A 19066-nucleotide genomic window follows, 5' to 3' on the forward strand; every position below is an offset into this window, starting at 1 on the left:
AAACAAATTTTCCTGCCTCAGTTATTTATTTTCTAATTGTAGAGACCCTACAAGTCACATTACTTGTCTACATTTCTGTTTATTCATCTGAAAAATGCGAAATTTTACAGAGCTGTTGCTAGGGTTAAATCAGCTAGATTTTGAAATAGTCCTAAAAAAATGGGGGTGGCGTGCTCAAATCAATGTGAGATGTTGCTACCATTCCTTAGAAATGCTCTGATCGCGATCGAAGAGTTTTCACCAGAAAGAGAAGAATCCTAAGGATTAGATTTAAAAGTTCTACTAAAGAAAAATAGACTACATTGCTGCCATAATAGATAAAAAGGTACGTGGAGAGCTACCCAGCGAAAACTGCGCCTGCGCAGTGCGTACGGTACGCGGAGTAGAGCGGGCGTGGGCGGAGTCGCGGGGCGCGGGGCGGTGCGTGCGCGTGCGCGGGCGGCGCGGGCGGTCCGGCATACTACGTGGATTCCTCTGCACGCGCGCGGCCTCACCCTGAAGCTCCGGACTGGTGAGGGGACGGCCACTCGCTTGGGGCATGGATTTTGAAAATCTTTTCTCAAAACCTCCCAACCCGGCCCTCGGCAAAAGACCGGCCTCGAACGCTGACAAAAGGTGACCATCCCTCATCTTTACTCTTTCAGTGTAGGTCCCCGGCGGGGCCCGCCCCTTCGTCCCGGCGGAAGCCCTGTCGGTCGCGCGGGGCCGGTGTCGCCGTGGTGAGGGCGCGCGAGGCCTGGGCAGAGGAGGCTGGAAGACAGGACCCAGGCTGGGGGCCGCCGCGGCGGGGATGCCGAGAGATCCCGGGGAGTTGGTGTTCGTTCCTGCGCACCTGCCCCTGCAAGCCCTTGGCCCCAAGCTTGCCGGCGTGTCCTACACCATCCCCGGCAGAGGTCGTTCGCGGCTTCTCTGACACGTGCGGGGACCAAACCACGTTTATTAATCGGTAAAGAATAAGGAATGAGAACCCGCAAGTGGTCCATTGATTCTCATGAAAAGATCCCAGAGACCAAAATAAAGTAGCAAATAACAGGGCGTGGTGGCGCCTGCCTGTAATCTAAGCACTCGGGAGGTTGAGGCTGGAGGATCGCCGTGAGTTCGAGGGCAGCCTGGCTACCTAGCGAGCCCCTGTTGTGAGGGGAGCAAAACTCAGCAATCACCATTTGGATTTAATATATCCTTTTATGTTGAAAAAGCAAGTTAAGATTCCTGGATAAATGGTTCTAATCTGTTAATCTCCTTTTTGAAGCCGGGGATTTGGAGATGTGTGTAGTTTACACACAGATGTTCATTCACTTTTTATTCTTTGAGCTCGAAGTGTTGAAGACCTTCTCTCTCAAACCTGTTTCCCTAGTTTTCCCTAAGTTGAAACCCTACAATACATCATTTATTCGTTAATTTCTCACATCCCAGACATACCGCCAATTCAGGTTTGTTTTACCTCTTGATATCACTCTTGTCTGTTCACTTCTTTCTCTGTAACACCTTAATTGAAATTATTACATTAATTCAGGCTGCTATTAAGAGCTTTGCTATGTACTTTATGTGAACTACATTACATAATCCTCACAATAACCTTAACGAGAATGTTGTTTTTACAAATGAAAAAATTGAGGCACAGAGAAGTTAAATAACCTGCAAGATTGTACAGTGTAAGTGGCAAAGAAAGGTTGAATTGCTCAGACAGTGTGATTTTAGGCCCCATGATTCCATCACCTAGCTTCCAAAGCCAAACTGTCGCAGTAAAATAAGACCTGTAAGGGTTTAGAAAGACACAGGTATTACTGTGTGTGGACGATATGAACATCTGAGAAAAACAAGAGAAACTGATAAAACATCAGAGAATTCAACAAAATGAATCTCAAGATAAAAAAAAAATTTTTTTAAAGCTACCAGTTTGAAAATGTATTGGATGAACAATTCCTTCACAAAAGCTTGACTGAAAGTAGCAAAAAGATAACTGGAGGTGGCTGTGATGGTGCATATCTGTAATCCTGGGCCCCTGGGAGGCTGAGATTGCACATTCCAGCCCAGCCTGAGCAGGTTAGCCACCTGGTGAGACTCTGTCTCAAAAAATAAAGAAACAACTGGGACTGTAGCTCGGTGTGAAGGTGCTGGGTTAAATCCTCAGTGCTGGTCAGGGAAATTGGGGGAGAGAACACTTCGAAGAGATAGGTGAAAGATGGTATGGAAATAGGATGAACTGTTTATTCATATCGTTTGCCCTTTTTTCTCTTTGACTGTTGATCTTACTCTTTCAAATTTTATGATCTCTGCAAATATTTTACTCACATTTTGTCTTTTGATTTTGCCTATGGCATTAATTTTCAGTGTGTTAAAAATAGGATTTTTTTTTGCTTTTATTCTGTGCCACTCAAAAGGGTCAATCTTTCATAGTTTCTGGGGCTTTTTTTTTTTTCTATTTTGTGATGAAAATATTAAACTTTTTTTTTCTCAGTTTTATTGAGCACATGCTGCATGGGCAATTCTAGGCCCAGGGGTTATAGCAATAAATGAATGAAAGATATTAAAACCTTGCTGTATAAAATGTATACTATAGGAGAGAGGAGGAGACAGACTATATAAATGTATGGTGTTTTAGATAATAAATGCCATGGAGAAAATGAAAGCAGAGTAGGGGGTTAAGAAGTACTAGTAGGAGGGAGGGAGGGTGTTGATATTTTAAAGAAGATGATTGAGGAAAAGCCTTAGGGATAACTTTAATAAGTAGTATCTTGAGTCAGAACCGAAAGGAAGTGAAGGATGTTAGTGCGTGGGAAGTAGAGTGTTCTGTGTGGGGATAAGGAGGTGGTGGGGTGTGGTGTAATTGAATGCAGTTAAGAGCCCCTGAGGTCTGCAAGATACTGGGGATGGTTTGGGGAGGCAGCTCAGGTAGGGACTTAAAGGTACCACAATGACTTTGGTGTTTACTCTGATTGAGATGAGTCCACTGGAGGGCTTTCAGCAAGGAGCGACACTATCTGATGTTTTAGCAGAGTCACTCTGGCTGTGGTTGAGGGTAGACTGTAGGGGAGCCAGAGCAGCTTGGATCATTTATTAACAAGAACTAGTTAAATATGGGTATATTTTAAAATTAGAACAAACTGAATTTCCTCGCAGATTTGGATGGGAGTTGTGAGAGAGTAGTCTAGATCTACTCAAGGTTTTGATTAGAATCATTAGAAGGATGGGGTTGCTGTTAAAGACACAGCAGGAGGGTTTGGTTTCAGAGAGATAGGGTTCAGTGTTGGGTATGTTAAAATTATGTCTGGTTGAGGTCGAAGAGGATATGTTGGGTAGGAAATGGATATGTTTGTTTTAAGGGGAAGAGTCTGAGTTGGAGACTTGAATGTTGAAATTAATTACGTTAGATTTGATTACAAGCCATGGAATAGAAGATCACTAGCAAGAGTACAAACAGTGACGAGAAGAGGTATGAAGACGTTTAGAGTTGTAAAGATGAGGAACCAACAAAGGAGACTGAGAATTAGCAGCCAGTGAGGGAAGAAGAAACCAGGAGAGCTCAGGAAGCCTGAAGATGGCTTAAAAATGTGTTTTAGGCTCAGTGAAGTACACCTATAACTCCAGGACTCTAGGAGGCTGAGGCAAGAGGATCACAAATTCAAGCCCCGTCTGGGCAATTTAACAGCTTGGTGAGACTGTTTGAAAAAAAGGCTGGGGAATGTAGCTCAGTGTAAAGGCCCTGGGTTAAAGTTCCCTAAAATTGTTTTATAAACAAGAAGGTGGTCAGCTCTGTCCTATCCTACTCATCAGTCAGTTCATATGAGAGCTGAGACTTGTGGCCCTTATTGTAGTGGTAAAAGTGGACACAGATTTGGAGTTGGCAGTGTCAGATAATAGTGTGGTTTCAGGACACACACTTGTTCACCATTATCTTATTTTTCCATCCCTTCGTTTATGTTAGGTTCATTTTTAATATTGTTCGCATGTTCTCAAGTAATTAGCTATACATTTCTATGCATGATAATCACATTCTTGTGAGTCTGAAAACAAATTTTTCACCTTTACACTTGAATATATTTCTCCTAACCTCAGAAGACACCCCATATTCTGCCTGAAATACCCTTCTCTCTCACATTCTTCTTTGCTAACTTCCGATCTTTTAGATTCAGAAACCCTCTGGCCCTCAACTGTAGGTTTATAATATGTACCTCTACTTACCACACTGTATTGAAATTGCTTTATATTTTTTTCCCAAGCAGAAAGCTCAGGAAGCAGAAATAGGTTTGTCTTTTTCATTGTTGTATCCCAGGATATAAAAGCCTAGAGCCTGGTATATGGTGACTATATTTGTATTTGTTGAAAGAATGGAATGCTGGATGGATGAACGATTTATAGCAGCTAATTCTTAGACATTAAGAATGTGTGTGGCTCATGTAATCCAAAATTTTTATTTTACAGGTTATTCGTAAATGTTGACATTTACTACTCATAACTGTATAAATTATATACCTGGAGAATTTCGAGTAGACTTGTAATTTTTAATTTCTTTGAGGGCACATATAAAGACAAACCAAAGCAGTAAATATAATGTAATATGAACCTCTTCTGTGCTGAAGAAATACTTTTGTGTTATTTGATATTTTTGCTGCAGATTCGATGATGAAGTAGATGATACAGAAGTTGAAGAGGCTCAAGAAGAAAAAATAAAATGGGAGGTTAAACTGGAGTACGAGCAAATTCCCAAAAAAGTAAGGTTAAGTTGAATTATTGCAAAGAGCTGGGAATGGATGTGAGAAATTAATGAGGGGTCCTATTTGTCTTAGCACAGTCAGCATTTGAAGCCAGATTAACTTCGATCAAGGAAATTTGGTTACACTTTTTAAAAAAGTTTTCATTCAGTAACTTTACTATCATTTAGCATGGACTTTTTTTTAATAATTGCTTTTATTTTGGTTTTCCCTAATTTTTTTTCCCATATCCCATATTATTATCCCAGATGGATAGTGTGTAAGTTTGATATTCCCTGTTTCTGAAATGGATTGTAAACTGTTAAAAAAAAAATTCCCTTTCAAATTACATTAAAAATTTTAAGTATTTTGGTATGCTGTCTTAACCAGTTTTAGTAATTTGTAGCTTAATTTGTAGGGTTGTCAGTAACAGAGTACCATCAACTGTGTGGCTTAAACAGAAATTCATAGTTGTGTAGGCTGAAAGTCTGAGAACAATACATGGACAGGGTTGGTTCCTTCTGAGGTCAGTGAGGAAGAATCTGTTCCAATCCTTTCCCGTAGATCCTGGTGGGTTGCTGGCAGTCTGCCGTATCCCTTAGTTCTTAAAAGCATTGCTCTGAACTCTGCTTTAATATTTATTTGACATTCTCCCCATGTGTCTGTATCTGACTATCCCTTTTTTGTAAGGACACCAGTCATTGTATTACAGCCTACCCTAGTGACCTCATCATGATTAATTACATGGGCATTGACCTGATTTCCAGATAAGGTCTCATTATGAGTTTGTTTTGTTTTTGTTTTGTTTTTTTGGTACTGGGGATTGAACTCGGGTCCTTGCGCTTGCGGGGCAGGCAGCGGAACCACTGAGCTAAATCCCCAGCCCCCGTTATGAGTTATTGAGTGTTAGGGCTTCCATGTAAGAATCTTAGGAGGACATAGTTCAGCCCATTACAAAGCCAATATCTGCCACTTTTGCTTTTTTCTTTTTGAATTTTTTGTTTTAATTGTGAATTTTAGCACACTACATAAGAATGGGTTTGGATTAGCAGTGAGACTCAATAAGGCACATGCAAGCTTTGACAGTACTTTCACTTAACCTTGTAAAAGGATATAGGACTGAAGGTAGCGCAAGCACAGCACCATCATCTCCTTGGGAAACCTCTCAGCTATCCAAGAAAACTTGTTTTGCCCTTTTAGAACATATATGGCTACCTTAGGCAAGAGCTGAGGTTGACACTGGGAAACTGCAAATTCAGCTTCCCCAGTACTCCCAAATTCATTCCTGGAAGCAAGCATCACCTTGATCCCCAAAGCAGAGAAAGACCCAACTGAAAAAGAGAACTATAGGCCAATCTCACTAATGAACATAGATGCAAAAATCCTTAATAAGATAGTGGCAAACAGAATGCAGAAGATCATCAAGAAGATCATACACCCTGATCAAGTGGGATTCATCCCAGGGATGCAGGGATGGTTCAATATATGAAAATCAATCAGTGTAATACACTATATCAATAGAGCCAAGGACAAAAACCATATGATTATCTCCATAGATGCAGAAAAAGCATTTGACAAAATCCAACATGCATTTATGATAAAAACCCTACAAAAAATTGGAATAGATGGTCTCTGTCTCAAACTGATAGAAGCCATCTATGAAAAACCAACAGCCAATATCATACTACATGGTCAAAACCTGAACTCCTTCACACTAAAATCAGGAACAAGACAAGGATGTCCGCTATCAATCACCACTCTTGTTCAATATAGTTCTGGAAACATTAGCCACGGCAATTAGACAAGAGAAAGAAATAAAAGGAATAGATATAGGTAATGAAGAAGTCAGATTGTCATTATTTGCAGATGACATGATACTCTATATAGAAGACCCCAAGAACTCCACCAAAAGTCTTCTAGACTTAAGAACCAAATTCAGTCAAGTAGCTGGTTACAAGGTCAACACACAAAAATCAGTAACTTACCTCTACACAAACAACAGACTCACTGAGAGAGAAATAGGGCAAATAATTCCTTTCACAGTAGCATCCAAAAAACGGAAATACCTAGGAATCATCCTAACGAAAGAAATCAAAGACCTCTTTGAAAACTATGGCACTCTGAAAACAGAGATTGAAGATGCTATCAGAAAATGGACAGACATCCCCTGCTCCTGGGTAGGAAGGATTAATACAGTGAAAATGGCCATACTTCCAAAACTGCTATATAGATTTAATGCAATTCCAATTGAGATCCCAGCAGCATACTTCATAGACCTTGAGAAAACAATCCAAAAATTCATTTGGAGCAAGAAGAGACCCAGAATAGCAAAAGCAATTCTAGGTTACAGAGACATGGCAGGGGGTATCACAATCCCCAACCTGCAACTCTACTACAAAGCTACTGTGATAAAAACAGCATGGTACTGGCACAGAAACAGACTTGAGGACCAGTGGAACAGAGTAGAAGATGCAGAAACCATGCCAGACACACTCAGCCATCTCATCTTCGATAAAGGAGCCAAACACCCTCACTGGAGGAAAGATAGCCTCTTTAATAAATGGTGCTGGAAAAATTGGGCTTCAACTTGCCAAAGATTAAAACTAGACCTATATCTCTCACCATGCACTAAACTAAAATCAAAATGGATTAAAGATCTGAATATTAAAATAGAAACTCTGAACCCGTTGGAACAGAGGTTAGGTAGAACCCTTGAAGACATTGGTGTAGGAAAAGATTTTATGAACAAAACCTCAGTTGCTCATGAACTAGCACAAATAATCAACAAATGGGATCTCTTCTTATTAAAAAGCTTCTGCACAGCAAGAGAAACCACCAGCAGTGTGAAGAGACAAGCGACAATGTGGGAAAAAATCTTCACCTGCTCTTCCTCAGACAAAGGTCTACTATCTCGAATCTATAAAGAACTTAAAAAGATCAGACCTCCCAAATTTAAAGACCCAATCCCAAAATGGGCATCTGAAATGAACAGACATTTCTCAGACAAAGAAGTAGAAATAGCAATAAATACATGAAAAAATGTTCAACATCACTGGTCATTTGAGAGATGCAAATGAAAGCAATGCTGAGATTCCACTTCACTCCAGAAAGAATGGCTGCTATCATGCAATCAACCAATAACAAATGCTGGCGGGGCTGTGGGGAAAGAGGAACTCTTCTCCACTGCTGGTGGGAGTCTAGACTGGTGCAACCACTGTGGAAATCAGTATAGAGATACCTCAAAGAACTAGGACTGGAAGTCCCATTTGGCTCTGCTATTCCACTGCTGGGGATCTTCCCCAAAGAATTAAAACAATCATACCACAGTGATATATGTGCACCCATGTTCAGAGCAGCACAGTTTGTAATAGCTAAAACTTGGAAACAGCCCAAATGCCCAACAACTGGAGACCGGATAAAGAAAATGTGGTTTTTTATAAAATGGAGTACTACTCAGCCATAAAAAATGAGAAATTAGAGACATTTATAGCTAAGTGGATGCACATTGAGGCAATACTCTTAAGTGAAATAAATAGGACACACGTGAATAAATACCGAATAGCTTGTCTGGTGTGAGAAATTGAAAGTGTAAATAAGGACTAAATGTATGATAGGTAATGTGAAATAGGAAGAAAAGGGGCAAAGGGGAAGGAAGTAGGAGGGCTAGGGGAAAGGATAGAAGCGAATGGGATTAATATGAGAAAATGGAAAAAGGAACAAAATCTTTGTAAATAGGGAGGAATGGAGGGTTTGAAGGGAGGGCTGGGCAAGGGTGAAAAATAAGAACCAAGATGCATTATATAAAGGTACAATTCCCAATGAGAAATGTAATTGTGTTGTATACCTACAATGTACCAATAAAAGAATTTAATACAAAAAAAAAAATTCAGCTTCCCACAGAAATTTTTCATTAGACCAAATTTTTTATTCACATAGGACCCAGTGCTTTAGGCCCTCTTAAGCTTTTCCAATCTGTATATCATAACCTAGAGTAGACCAGCCAATGGAGCATTCTGATATATTAAGTAGTTTCTAAGAAACCGTTCTGTAAGAAGATGATCTTCTAGTTACTCATTTGCACAGAGGCTTCCTTTAGCCCATACGCTTTACTCACAAGACTATAAAATACGCATGTACAGTATCCTCACTAATTTAAAAGACAGCACCCAGTAAGTACTCTTAAGTCAAGGAAGACTATTGCTTCCTCTTTTCTCAGTCTTATCCCATTTTTTCTCGTAGAACTAACTACAACCCTAACCTGTATATGAATCACTTCCTTGCTCTTTACATTTCACTACTTATGTAGTCATTCCTAAGAATACAATTTTTCTTGGCAGTTTTTGTGTTCTGTACAAAATAGTATTGTTTTTGTTCTTTTCTGTCTTGCTGCTTTTACTCAACATTATTTTAAAAACCATAAATATTGTGCTGTACATGATGTGATCAAAATATACTTTGAATGTCTAAATTTTAAAAATGTATTCTAGTAAAAGACACATTGCTGTTAATGCCCTTCAAAATACTCCCCCAGACCTCCAACACACTTATCCTATCATTCTTGGTACTTTCTAAAGCAGTTCTACAAGTCTTCATTTGTGAGTGTTTTTATAAGATGTAATCAGAAATACAGTGAGGGGCCAGGGATTTAGCTCAGTGGGACCATTCCTGCCTCGAAAGTGCAAGGTCCTGAGTTTGATCCCCAGTACAGAAAAAAGAAAAAAAATACAGTGAATGTTGGTGAGGCAGGCTTACAAAAACATGGTGTATCCTTGTGACCATTAGTCATGTTTTGTCACTTTGAATGGATGAAGAAACCCCTAGCAGATTAGTAAAGCACAGATCTAGGTGTTTCTGTGGTTTACTGATGTGTGGGCTAGCAAACTGAGGAGCAAAGATCCTCCCTGGATGGGGGTGGCACTAACCAATAGGCCTGTAGTCTGGATGGAATAAAAAAAAGAAAAAAAGGAAGTGTGCCACTTTCTGAAGAGTTCCAGTCTTCATTGTCACCTTTGGACATCAGTGTCCAGTTTCTAATATATGCTTGCACCAGTGACTCTCTGGTGAGTTTCCAAGCCTTTGGCCTTTGGACTGGTTCTACATCCTTGGTCTCTCTTGTTCTGCAGCTTCCAGCTTCTCGTGTTGAGCAGCTGTTGGATCCTCCATCTCTCCAGCGTATAGACACTCATCAGGTTCTTATGCTTCTGATCCCATAGGTAGGCATTATGGACTTAGCTCTCTCAGATCTTGGGGGTGGCCATTGTGGACTCTCTTGACACTAATCCTGTAGGCCTATTTAATAAATCCTCTTGGATAATTTTGTAGGAGACCACCCTATGAGTTTATTCTAACCAGGGGACCAAACAGGGATTAAAGACAAAAGACAGAATTTGGAAGAGGGAACCAGGGGACTCTTGTCTCTAGTGGACAAAAGAGCCCAACTGGCAGTACTCTTCACTTTTATTAGACTCACACAAAGAACCAAGCAAGCATGTGATCCAGGGTTCGGGGAAAGTTCATTAGGTTGTCATAATTTAGAAAGGGCACCCAAATGTGTATTTTCTTTAATCAGACCAGCTGCGGTTGACTCTGTCCTTGAAACTGGCTGACACTGGCATGCTAACAAACAGACCTGAGGGAGGGATGGCTTGCTATCTCCTCCCCCGTGTTTCAAGGAGAGTTCAACCCAGGCCTCAGCCTTTATACCTGGTTTCCCACATAATTTTACATATATTTTCTCTTGATTCTGTTTCTCTACAGAGCCCTAATGAATACAGTCCTCATCCACCTTATTCACCAGATCTCGCACTTGTGCAATTTCTGGCTCTTCCCAAAAGTCCATATGACTATAAAAGGTAAACATTTTTAATTGATTCAGGGTATTGGGGCAGCCATGACAGTGCAACTAAAGACATTCATGAAGGAAGACTTCCAGAACTGCTTCAGAAAGTGGCAAGAATGCTGGAATAAGTGTGTTCAAAGCAATGGGGAGTATTTGAGGGGGCAATTTGTCTTATTGTAATTTTTCAAAATTAAACATTCACTGTATTTTTTGATCATACTTCATAATTGTTCAACATAGTAGTATTCCATTATTTGAATATATGAAGTTATATTGTTGGTAGATACTGGGCCAGCTGTCATTTTTGGTGTTTATGAGCAATCCTGCTGCATTCTGTTACTTTAATTGTATCCTGCTGCAAATATGTGACAATTAAGCTTCATTGTCTACGTGATTGGCTAGGGAGCTGGCTAGGAGTTTAGTAACACACACTTGAGGGTGTGTCTGGGTGGGTTGAGGAGGTGTGGCCTTGGGTCTGAATCTGGACCCTAGCCCCCTTCCTTTCTGGTCTTTGTAACCTCTGCTTTCCTGCCACCATGAAGTGAGCAGTATTCATCCACCAACCCCTTGGACCATGATATTTCTGTCTTGGAGCCTCTGAAACCATGAGCCAAAGAAACATCTCCTCTAAGTTGTATGTGTCAGGTATTTTTGTCGCAGCAACGAAAAGCTAGCCAAACAGGGCCTGGAAGCTCCCTGAGAGTATAAGTCCACAATGAAAGGCCCTGAGTCTGATATCCACAAGTAATGCCAGTAGCAAAAGATGCACTTGGTTGAGGAGGATAGAGATTTTCAAATGAAACTAACTTCCTCCCTCTTTCATTCCATCCAGGCTACAAACTTTTTGGATGGTGGCACCCACAAGCAGGTCGTTCCCCCTCAGTTCACCAGCCTACATGCCAGTCAAACTCCCCCCAGACAAACCTGGAATCAGGCTTTACTAATCTAGTAGATGTTGCTTATTCCAGCCAAGTTGACAATCATGAGTAATGGTCACAGCAGATATCTGAGAGGGAAAGTGCACGAGTACTTCCCTAATTCCTAACTGTTCTGAAGTGGTTCACCAGATTTTATTCCCGGAAGCAATATATGAGAGGCTTTCTATTGCTCCATAGACTGGCCCCTGCTCAGTATTGTTATCCTTATTTTTGCCCTCTGATGAGAGTACAGTGGTATCTCATTTCTTGTTTAGTTTGCATTTTCTAGATTGCTGTTGATAAGGAGCATCTTTTGATAAGTTTGCCTACTTAGGTTTCCTCTTTTTTGTGCCTGTTCAAGCCTTCTTGTCCTTTCCCCACTCCCATTATATCATCTGTGATTTTTTTTGGGTGGGGGGGATGGATAGTTCTTTAATCTGGATATGATTGGTGTTTTGTTTTGTTTTGTTTTGGTACCAGGGATCGTATTTGGGACCTTGCACTTTTGAGGCAGCCAGCAGAACCACTGAGCTAAATCCCTGGCCCAGTTGGTTTTTATTTTCATTCTTGTGGGTTATGTGTTGTACATCTCTGCCCCTTCTGTGATTTTCTTTCCACCCATTGGCATTTCTTTAAATTTAAAAGTTCATAATTTTACTGTCACTTTAAATCTTTTATTCTTAGTGCTTTCTGTGTTTTATATAAATATCCTAAGGTAATAAAAATATTTTCCTGTATTGCCTTCTGCCTTTCACTTTGAAGTTAATAATCACCATGAAGCAGAGAAGCCTAATTTCATTTTACTTTTTTATTTTTATTATTATACCTAATCATTCTAGCACCATGCATTTGGGGGTCAGGGGCTGTCTTGTACCCCTGGAGGGTCTGCAGTGTCACCTCTTTCAAAGTCGAGTGTTCATGTTCAGTTGAAGCTGTCTCTGAACTCTGTTTTATCCTTTGTCTGTCCCTTCCCAAGACCTCACGAGTTAATTACTGAACCCTTTTAATGAGCTTAAGATTAGGTAAGCAAGTCTTCTCACCTTTATTTTCATCTTTTAAATGTCCTGACTATTCTTAGTCTTTGCATTTTAGAATCAGTCTGTCAAGTTTCACAGAAAATCCTGTTGGGATTTTTATTAAGTATATATTAAATCTATGAACTGTTAGGATTAAAATCTTTTATGTCTTCTTAAGCATTTCTCAAGAGTGTTTTACAATTTTATTTATAGATGTCTTATATCTTACATACTTTTTGTTAATTTATTGCTAGATGTTTCATGAAACTATTGTTAATTTACTTTTTTTCCTTTCTTTTCCTTCCACTGACTGGGATCAGCTCAGGGCCTCATGTGTGTTAGCCAAGTGCTCCACTGCTGAGCTGTGCTGCCAGCCCTGCATCATTATTTTTGAGACAGGGTCTCACTATACAGTTCAGGCTGGCCTTCAACTCACTGTGTAGTCTGGACTGGCCTCAGACTCATGGTGATCCTTGTGCCTTAGCCTCCTGGGTGCTGGGATTACAGGTGTGAGGCACTATGCCCAGCTTCCTACATGTTTTTTTAAAGTATCATTTTCTAAGTGTTGTTTTCTTGTTTGATTGGAAAACATCCATATATAAAAATGTGTGTAGGAAGCTGGGTATGGTGGTCCACACTTATAATCCCAGCACTTTGGGAAGCTGAAGCAGTAAGATCACAAGTTCAAGTCCAGTCTGTGCAAATTAGTGATTTAGTGAGACCTCTTCTCAAAATTAAAAAAAAGACAAGGAGCTGGGGATGTAGCTCAGTGCAAGGGCCAGGTTCAATCCCTAGTACAACAGAAATAAAAAAGATAAATCTTGAGTGTTCGTTAAAACATTTCTGAAAATGATAAAAATGATGTATCCTCATAGTGGATAGCTAGTTTGGCTGAAAGAGAATTGTTTGAGATTATCATCCCATGGGCTCTTACTATTCTATTCATCGCAAATTTGAGGTCTTACCAATTTGATTCTAGTTTCTTGCTAACTATTCTGTTCTCTCTGAAAGTCTTTACATTTTTCTCTTATTTCTTGGTGTTTTGAAACTAACTATAGCTTGTAACAAATTTTGAATATAATATCTTAAATATCTGTAAGTTTGTTTTAAACTTTGAGTTTTGTGAATCATATGTTCTGCTTCTGGAAAAATTTCCGTCTATCCTACTTTTGTTTTAGTCTCAGGTCAGCAGTCATTTTCTGTAGAATAAGACAGCAAATACTTCAGGTTTTTAAATCCATGAAGCAAAATTGAGGCTAATATGTGGGTACTTATATGATGAAAGATGTTTTAAAAACATACTGACAATTTCACATTAACCAGGCACAGTAGTACACACCTATAATGCCAGCACTTGAGAGGCTGAGGCAGTTTTCAAGCCTGTACAATTTGATGACTTCATGAGACCCTGTCTCAAAATAAAAAAATTAAAGGGCTGGGAATGTAGCTCAGCATAGAGGGCCTTAGTTTAACCCGGTACCATTAAAAAAAAAAAAGCAAAACAACAACAATGAAAAAAAATAGTAATAACTTTTTGTAATTCAGGTCTGCTAACAAGAATAATAAGATTCTGTGGGATAATTATTGCTTAATTGGGGTTCAAAGTTACTGTTCCCTGTCACCAAAATTGATTGATAATATTTACCTGTTATAATGACGTAATTAAATTTTATTTCAACTCCCTGCCAAATGCTGATATGAGTTCACCAGCATATGGTTTTAATTAAGCATATTCATTGCCTGCAGAACTTTATGGAACTGTATTAGAGTCCTCTCTTGATTTGTCTTAGTAGAAGCTCCTCAATAGTACAGTTAAGTGGATTTTGAAATGGCAGCTTCCTTTGAACTTGCATTTAAGTCGGGAAAAACACTGTTGGGACTACAGTTTGAGTGTGGGAAATACATCTGCTGCAAATTTGTGTAGTAATGGAGATGTTGCTCCTGTTTTAACTTGGAGTAACACGACAACACTGGGCAGCATTAGTAACACCCTTCAGCTTATCAAGAACCAGGGAAAAACATTGAAATTCTTTGTCTTTTTAAAAAATTATCTGTTCCCCAGCATGGTGATGGACACCTGTAACCCCAGCAACTGGGGAAGGTAAGGAGAATTGCAAGTTTGAGGCCTGGGCAACTCAGCAAGACCCTGACTCAAAATTTAAGAAGTGCTGAGGATGTAGCTCAGTGGTGGAGCACTTGTCTAGCATCCAAGAGACCCTGGGTTCAATCCCAGTACCCCTTTAAAAAAAAAAAAAAATCTGTTCAAGTTTTTCCTAATTTCTTCATGTTTTTCATGAAGCCATTTGTCTTAAACATCTTAATTTTCTCTGAACACATTTATTCCACTACTGCAATTAAATACTATTTAATTAACTATCAGAGGCCCCCACAGTGGGTTCTGATCTCTTGCTCAGTGCTACAACACAAGGTATCATTTCAAAGAAAGAAATACAGTGTGAAAACTGTAGTCCTGTAATTACCTCTTGTCAATTAAGATTTGAGGGTGTAGACTTTTAATTCAGTAAAATGTGTACAGTTTACAAATTCAGGATCTTCTCTCAAGTTATCCTTAACCATGAGTATGTCATACTGGTCTGTTTGGTGTTAATTCTGGAAATTTTCAAATATATAAGAATGGAGAGAATAGTATATGAAACTCATGGGCCCATCACCCAACTTCAACAGTGATCAATTCATGGCCAATCTTGTTTCTTCTAAAAACCAGGCTGTCTTGAATCTAAGTTTTTTAAATCAGAATTTAATTTTTACTTAGGTTAGACACTTTGGAAACTCTACAACAACACCAAAGAGTTTGCCATATAGAAAATCAAGAAGTAAAGACTATGAGTCATATAGTGATAATGATACGTGCAGTCAGGAACCAGAAAATAATTTTGAGAAAGAACTTCAAAAGTACATACGAGCTAAAGAAATGGCAAATGCTGCTCAGCCCCTGCCATCTTCTAAAGAATCTGTGACGAAAGAGGGAGTAAAAGATACCAAACTGTGTAAGTACCAACCTGTTTTATCATATACAGTGTATTTGGAGAAGCAGTCACAGTTTTAACTCCTATACTTCATCTTCTGATAAGAACATGATTTTCATGATCTTTACACCAGACATGAGCTTGCAGGGGCTGAGACCCCAATGAGACCTGCTCAGTGTTTGTAGGAAGAGCCAGGGGTGTAGGTAGATTATCAAGAGCCCTGACTCCCATCTAGAGAGAATGCTGAATCCATGGCCTCTCCATGAATGAGGGATAGGGTATGTCTGTTTGTCCTGCTGTCATGTAAAGAATTCCCTGGAATGTTTGTATGTCAAACTGTAACTTAGAAATATATTTTAGATCAGTAAAGTGAGATTTAGCCATAGATAGGCCAAATGACAATTGTAAATGAAATGAAATTCTTGTGTGTGTGTGTGTGTGTGTGTGTGTGTATGTGTGTGGTTCTGGGGACTGAACCCAGGCATGCTATACCACTGAGGTACACCTCTACCCTTTTTAAAATTATGAGACACAATTTTACTAAGTTGCCCGATATAGCCTTGAACCTGGGATCCTGCTGCCTCAGCCGTTTATGGCTGGGATTTCAGGTGTACGCAACCGTGCCCAGCAGAAAATAAAATTCATAATGCTTTTACTGGTTTTTTTTTTTCCCCTCTCAAGAATTTCTTCTACTCATAATATACCTGTAGATAAACTTAATCTGTACCAAATATTTTAATTGAAAGGTTTGACCATAATATCATTTTAAACAATTAGGGGGTTTTCTTTTGTAAAGCTGTGGTGATTCCTAATTGGATCCATCATGCCCTAAACACTTAAAAGAGAATCTAGCTTGTAGCTTACAGGATTGATTTTATTCTCTTCCCTTTTTTTTTCCCCCTAACAATATCTTATATATTTTCAAAAACAGTGAATTGGTAATTTAGGATATGTAATAATTTTCTTTGGTCTCTTAAGGGCTTCTAGAAAAACAATTCAGTTACTAGTTTTTCCTCACTGGGCTATAGTACTTCTTAAGAAGGAGCTGATATTATGCTTTTATGTCATTTTAAAAATTCACTTTCTTATTTCTAGCTGCTAAACCAAAAAATAAAAATCTTAAACCTGGTCACAAGAATGGAAAACAAAAGAAAATGAAACAAAAACGGCCTGGCACTGGGAACGAAGGGCCAGATGCCTTATTGCAGAAGAGCAGTCGACAGGAAGAGGTATGGAGTCTACAGGAAGAGGTATGGGAACCTGGGCTTGTAGGCACTCAGGACAAGGCAGTAAATGCCTCTTCTGGACCTGCTTTTCTGCGGGTTTTTAACTGGATGGCAAGCTTTTTATTAGGCTTGATGAGAGGGGACAAGACTAGATGGGGTCAAAGAAATACAGATATTATAGACTGAAACACACAAAATCTGCCCCTATGTCCACATTTTACAAATGAAGAATCCAAAGCTTTGGGGTTCAGGTAATGGCCTCCAGTTACAGGGGACCAGGTAGGTGTGAAGTTTGATTCCTAGACCCTGGTGATTTTCCCTTTTGTTTGGTGGACATCGACTCAGATGACTATTCAACCAAAGCTAATGACTCTGTGATGTGAAGAACAAATTCTGGGGCCGGGGATTTAGCTCAGTGGTTTCGCCACCTGCTGCGCAAGCGCAAGGACCCAAGTTTGATCCCCGGTACAAAAAAAAAAAAAAGAACAAATTCTGTCATATGTTAGAATCTTTTTTTTTTTTTTTTAGTTTAACAGTAAATTATTATTATTTTTTTCCCCATTAACTTTATTGGTACATTTTAGGTATACAATACAGTTCCATTCATCATTGGGGTCTTGTACCATTACATGAGTCTCTTGGTTCTTTTTTTTTTTCCCCTTCCCTTGCCCTCCCTTCACTGCCCCCTTCCCTATTTGCAAAGACCTTGTTTCCATTTTTTTTCCTCTTATATTTTTTCCTTTCCCTTTTTTCCCTTCCCCTACCCCTCCCAATTCCCCTGCTCTTTTAGACCTTTTCTTCCTGTTATGCAATATCAGTTAATACATTTTTTTAAATTACAATATCAAGATCTAGGAGACATTACCACAGATTTTACAGAATTTAAAAGGATGTAGAAAGCATATTACAAAAATCTTTTTGGAAATAAATTTGACAACTTCTAAGAAGTAACTTGGAAGACAAATTAATGAAACTAACTCTGGAGGAAATATAAAATTTGAATAGAACCTGTTAAATAAAGTATATTCCTAGCTTGAAAACCTACCTATATGACAACATCAGGCTCATAAACATTTTAACTGATAAATTGTATCAAACAAAGCAGAAAAAAGAAGGAACACTTCTCCCCTCATTTTAGGAACTCAACATTGTGCTAATCGTAAAATTGGGTAAAGATAATAGAAGAAAAAAGTATGAACATAGATAGAAATTTGTTTAACAAAAACTATTAGAAGTCAGATCTGGCAGGATGTAGAAAGTGGTTTTGTTATAAGGATGGCAGTGTTGGTTCAGCATTGGAAGATCCACCCCCAAAAGTCATCATTTTAACAGAGGAAAGGAAAAAGCCATATGATCCTGTTACTAGTTGGAGAAAACGTATTGGACCAAATTCTGTAGCTGTTCATGGTAAAAGCTATCAGGAGACTAGAAGTAGAACAGAAACTTCTCAACAAATTAAAGACATGTACTCCATACTTCCAGCGAGAACGCCTTGTACGAATGGAGAAGATACAATGCTTTCTCCTTAAGGTGGGGAACAAGGGCAGATATGCTTACTCTTTATCTGTCCATTAAACTTTGAAACCTAGTCCCCACCAAAATAGTCTGGCAATAAAATGACACAACTAGGATAGGATTGGCACGGCAGAAGCAAAATCTTTATATGTAGATGAAATGATCATCTACAGAGAAAATACTAAGAAATCTCTAGGAGCCCCTAGAACTTGTACTTGAATTTAGCAGGATTAGAAAACACAAGGTATATATAAAAATTCAGGTCTGTGTATACTTGCTATAAATGAAGAACTGGATATTGAAATTTAAAAGTTATGTAGGAGTACAAAGGACCCAGAAAAGCCAAAAACAAAAACAAAAACAGTGTTGGAAGACGTTTAGCACCCAATTTTAAGTCTTCTTCTAAAGCTACAGTAATCAAGGCAGTGTTGGTATAAGGAAAGACATATAGATCATTGGAATAAAACAGAGACTCTAGAATAGAACCACACATATATGGTCCACTGAGTTTTGAAAGGTTGTTTAACATTAGCATTTTATAGAATATAAATTCAATTCAAGAGCCGAGGAAGAGATAGTGTCTTCAGCAAACGGCACTAGAACACCTGGTATCTGTATATAAGAAATTAACCTCAACCCTTTTTTTCCGTACATGAAAATAACTTGAAGGGATCTATGAACCTAAATAAGCCTAAAAGTATAAACTTTAAGAAGAAATTATAAGGGAAAATATTTATGAATACAGGGTAGGCAAGAACTACCTAGGATACAAAAAAACATGATGTATAAAAGAAAAAAATTGATAAATGAGATTCCATCAAAATTTAGAACTTTAAATGACATCATTAAAATGAAAAGTAGTCCTTAAACAGACC

At 38.9% G+C, this 19066-nt stretch overlaps 1 protein-coding gene across 3 annotated transcripts in view; it reads left to right on the forward strand.

The window, feature by feature from the left end:
- Nucleotides 1-410: 410 nt before the first annotated feature.
- Nucleotides 411-19066, forward strand: part of Zc3h8 (zinc finger CCCH-type containing 8) — a 61976-nt gene continuing 43320 nt past the window's right edge. For 2 of the 3 annotated variants that reach the window (XM_021257965.2, XM_087202559.1), the window contains exons 1-4: nt 411-615; nt 4616-4712; nt 15237-15471; nt 16546-16700. In XM_021257965.2, the coding sequence (XP_021113624.1) occupies nt 539-615; nt 4616-4712; nt 15237-15471; nt 16546-16700 (564 nt within the window). In that variant the 5' untranslated portion in view covers nt 411-538. The remainder of the gene's footprint in view (nt 616-4615; nt 4713-15236; nt 15472-16545; nt 16701-19066) is intronic. The other variant, XM_004844307.4, reaches the window with a different exon arrangement.

The sequence above is a fragment of the Heterocephalus glaber genome, unplaced genomic scaffold (assembly GCF_053883595.1).
Source record: "Heterocephalus glaber isolate CG9 unplaced genomic scaffold, H.glaber_assembly_v1.0 deba00000470, whole genome shotgun sequence".
Taxonomy (NCBI): Eukaryota; Metazoa; Chordata; class Mammalia; order Rodentia; family Bathyergidae; genus Heterocephalus; species Heterocephalus glaber.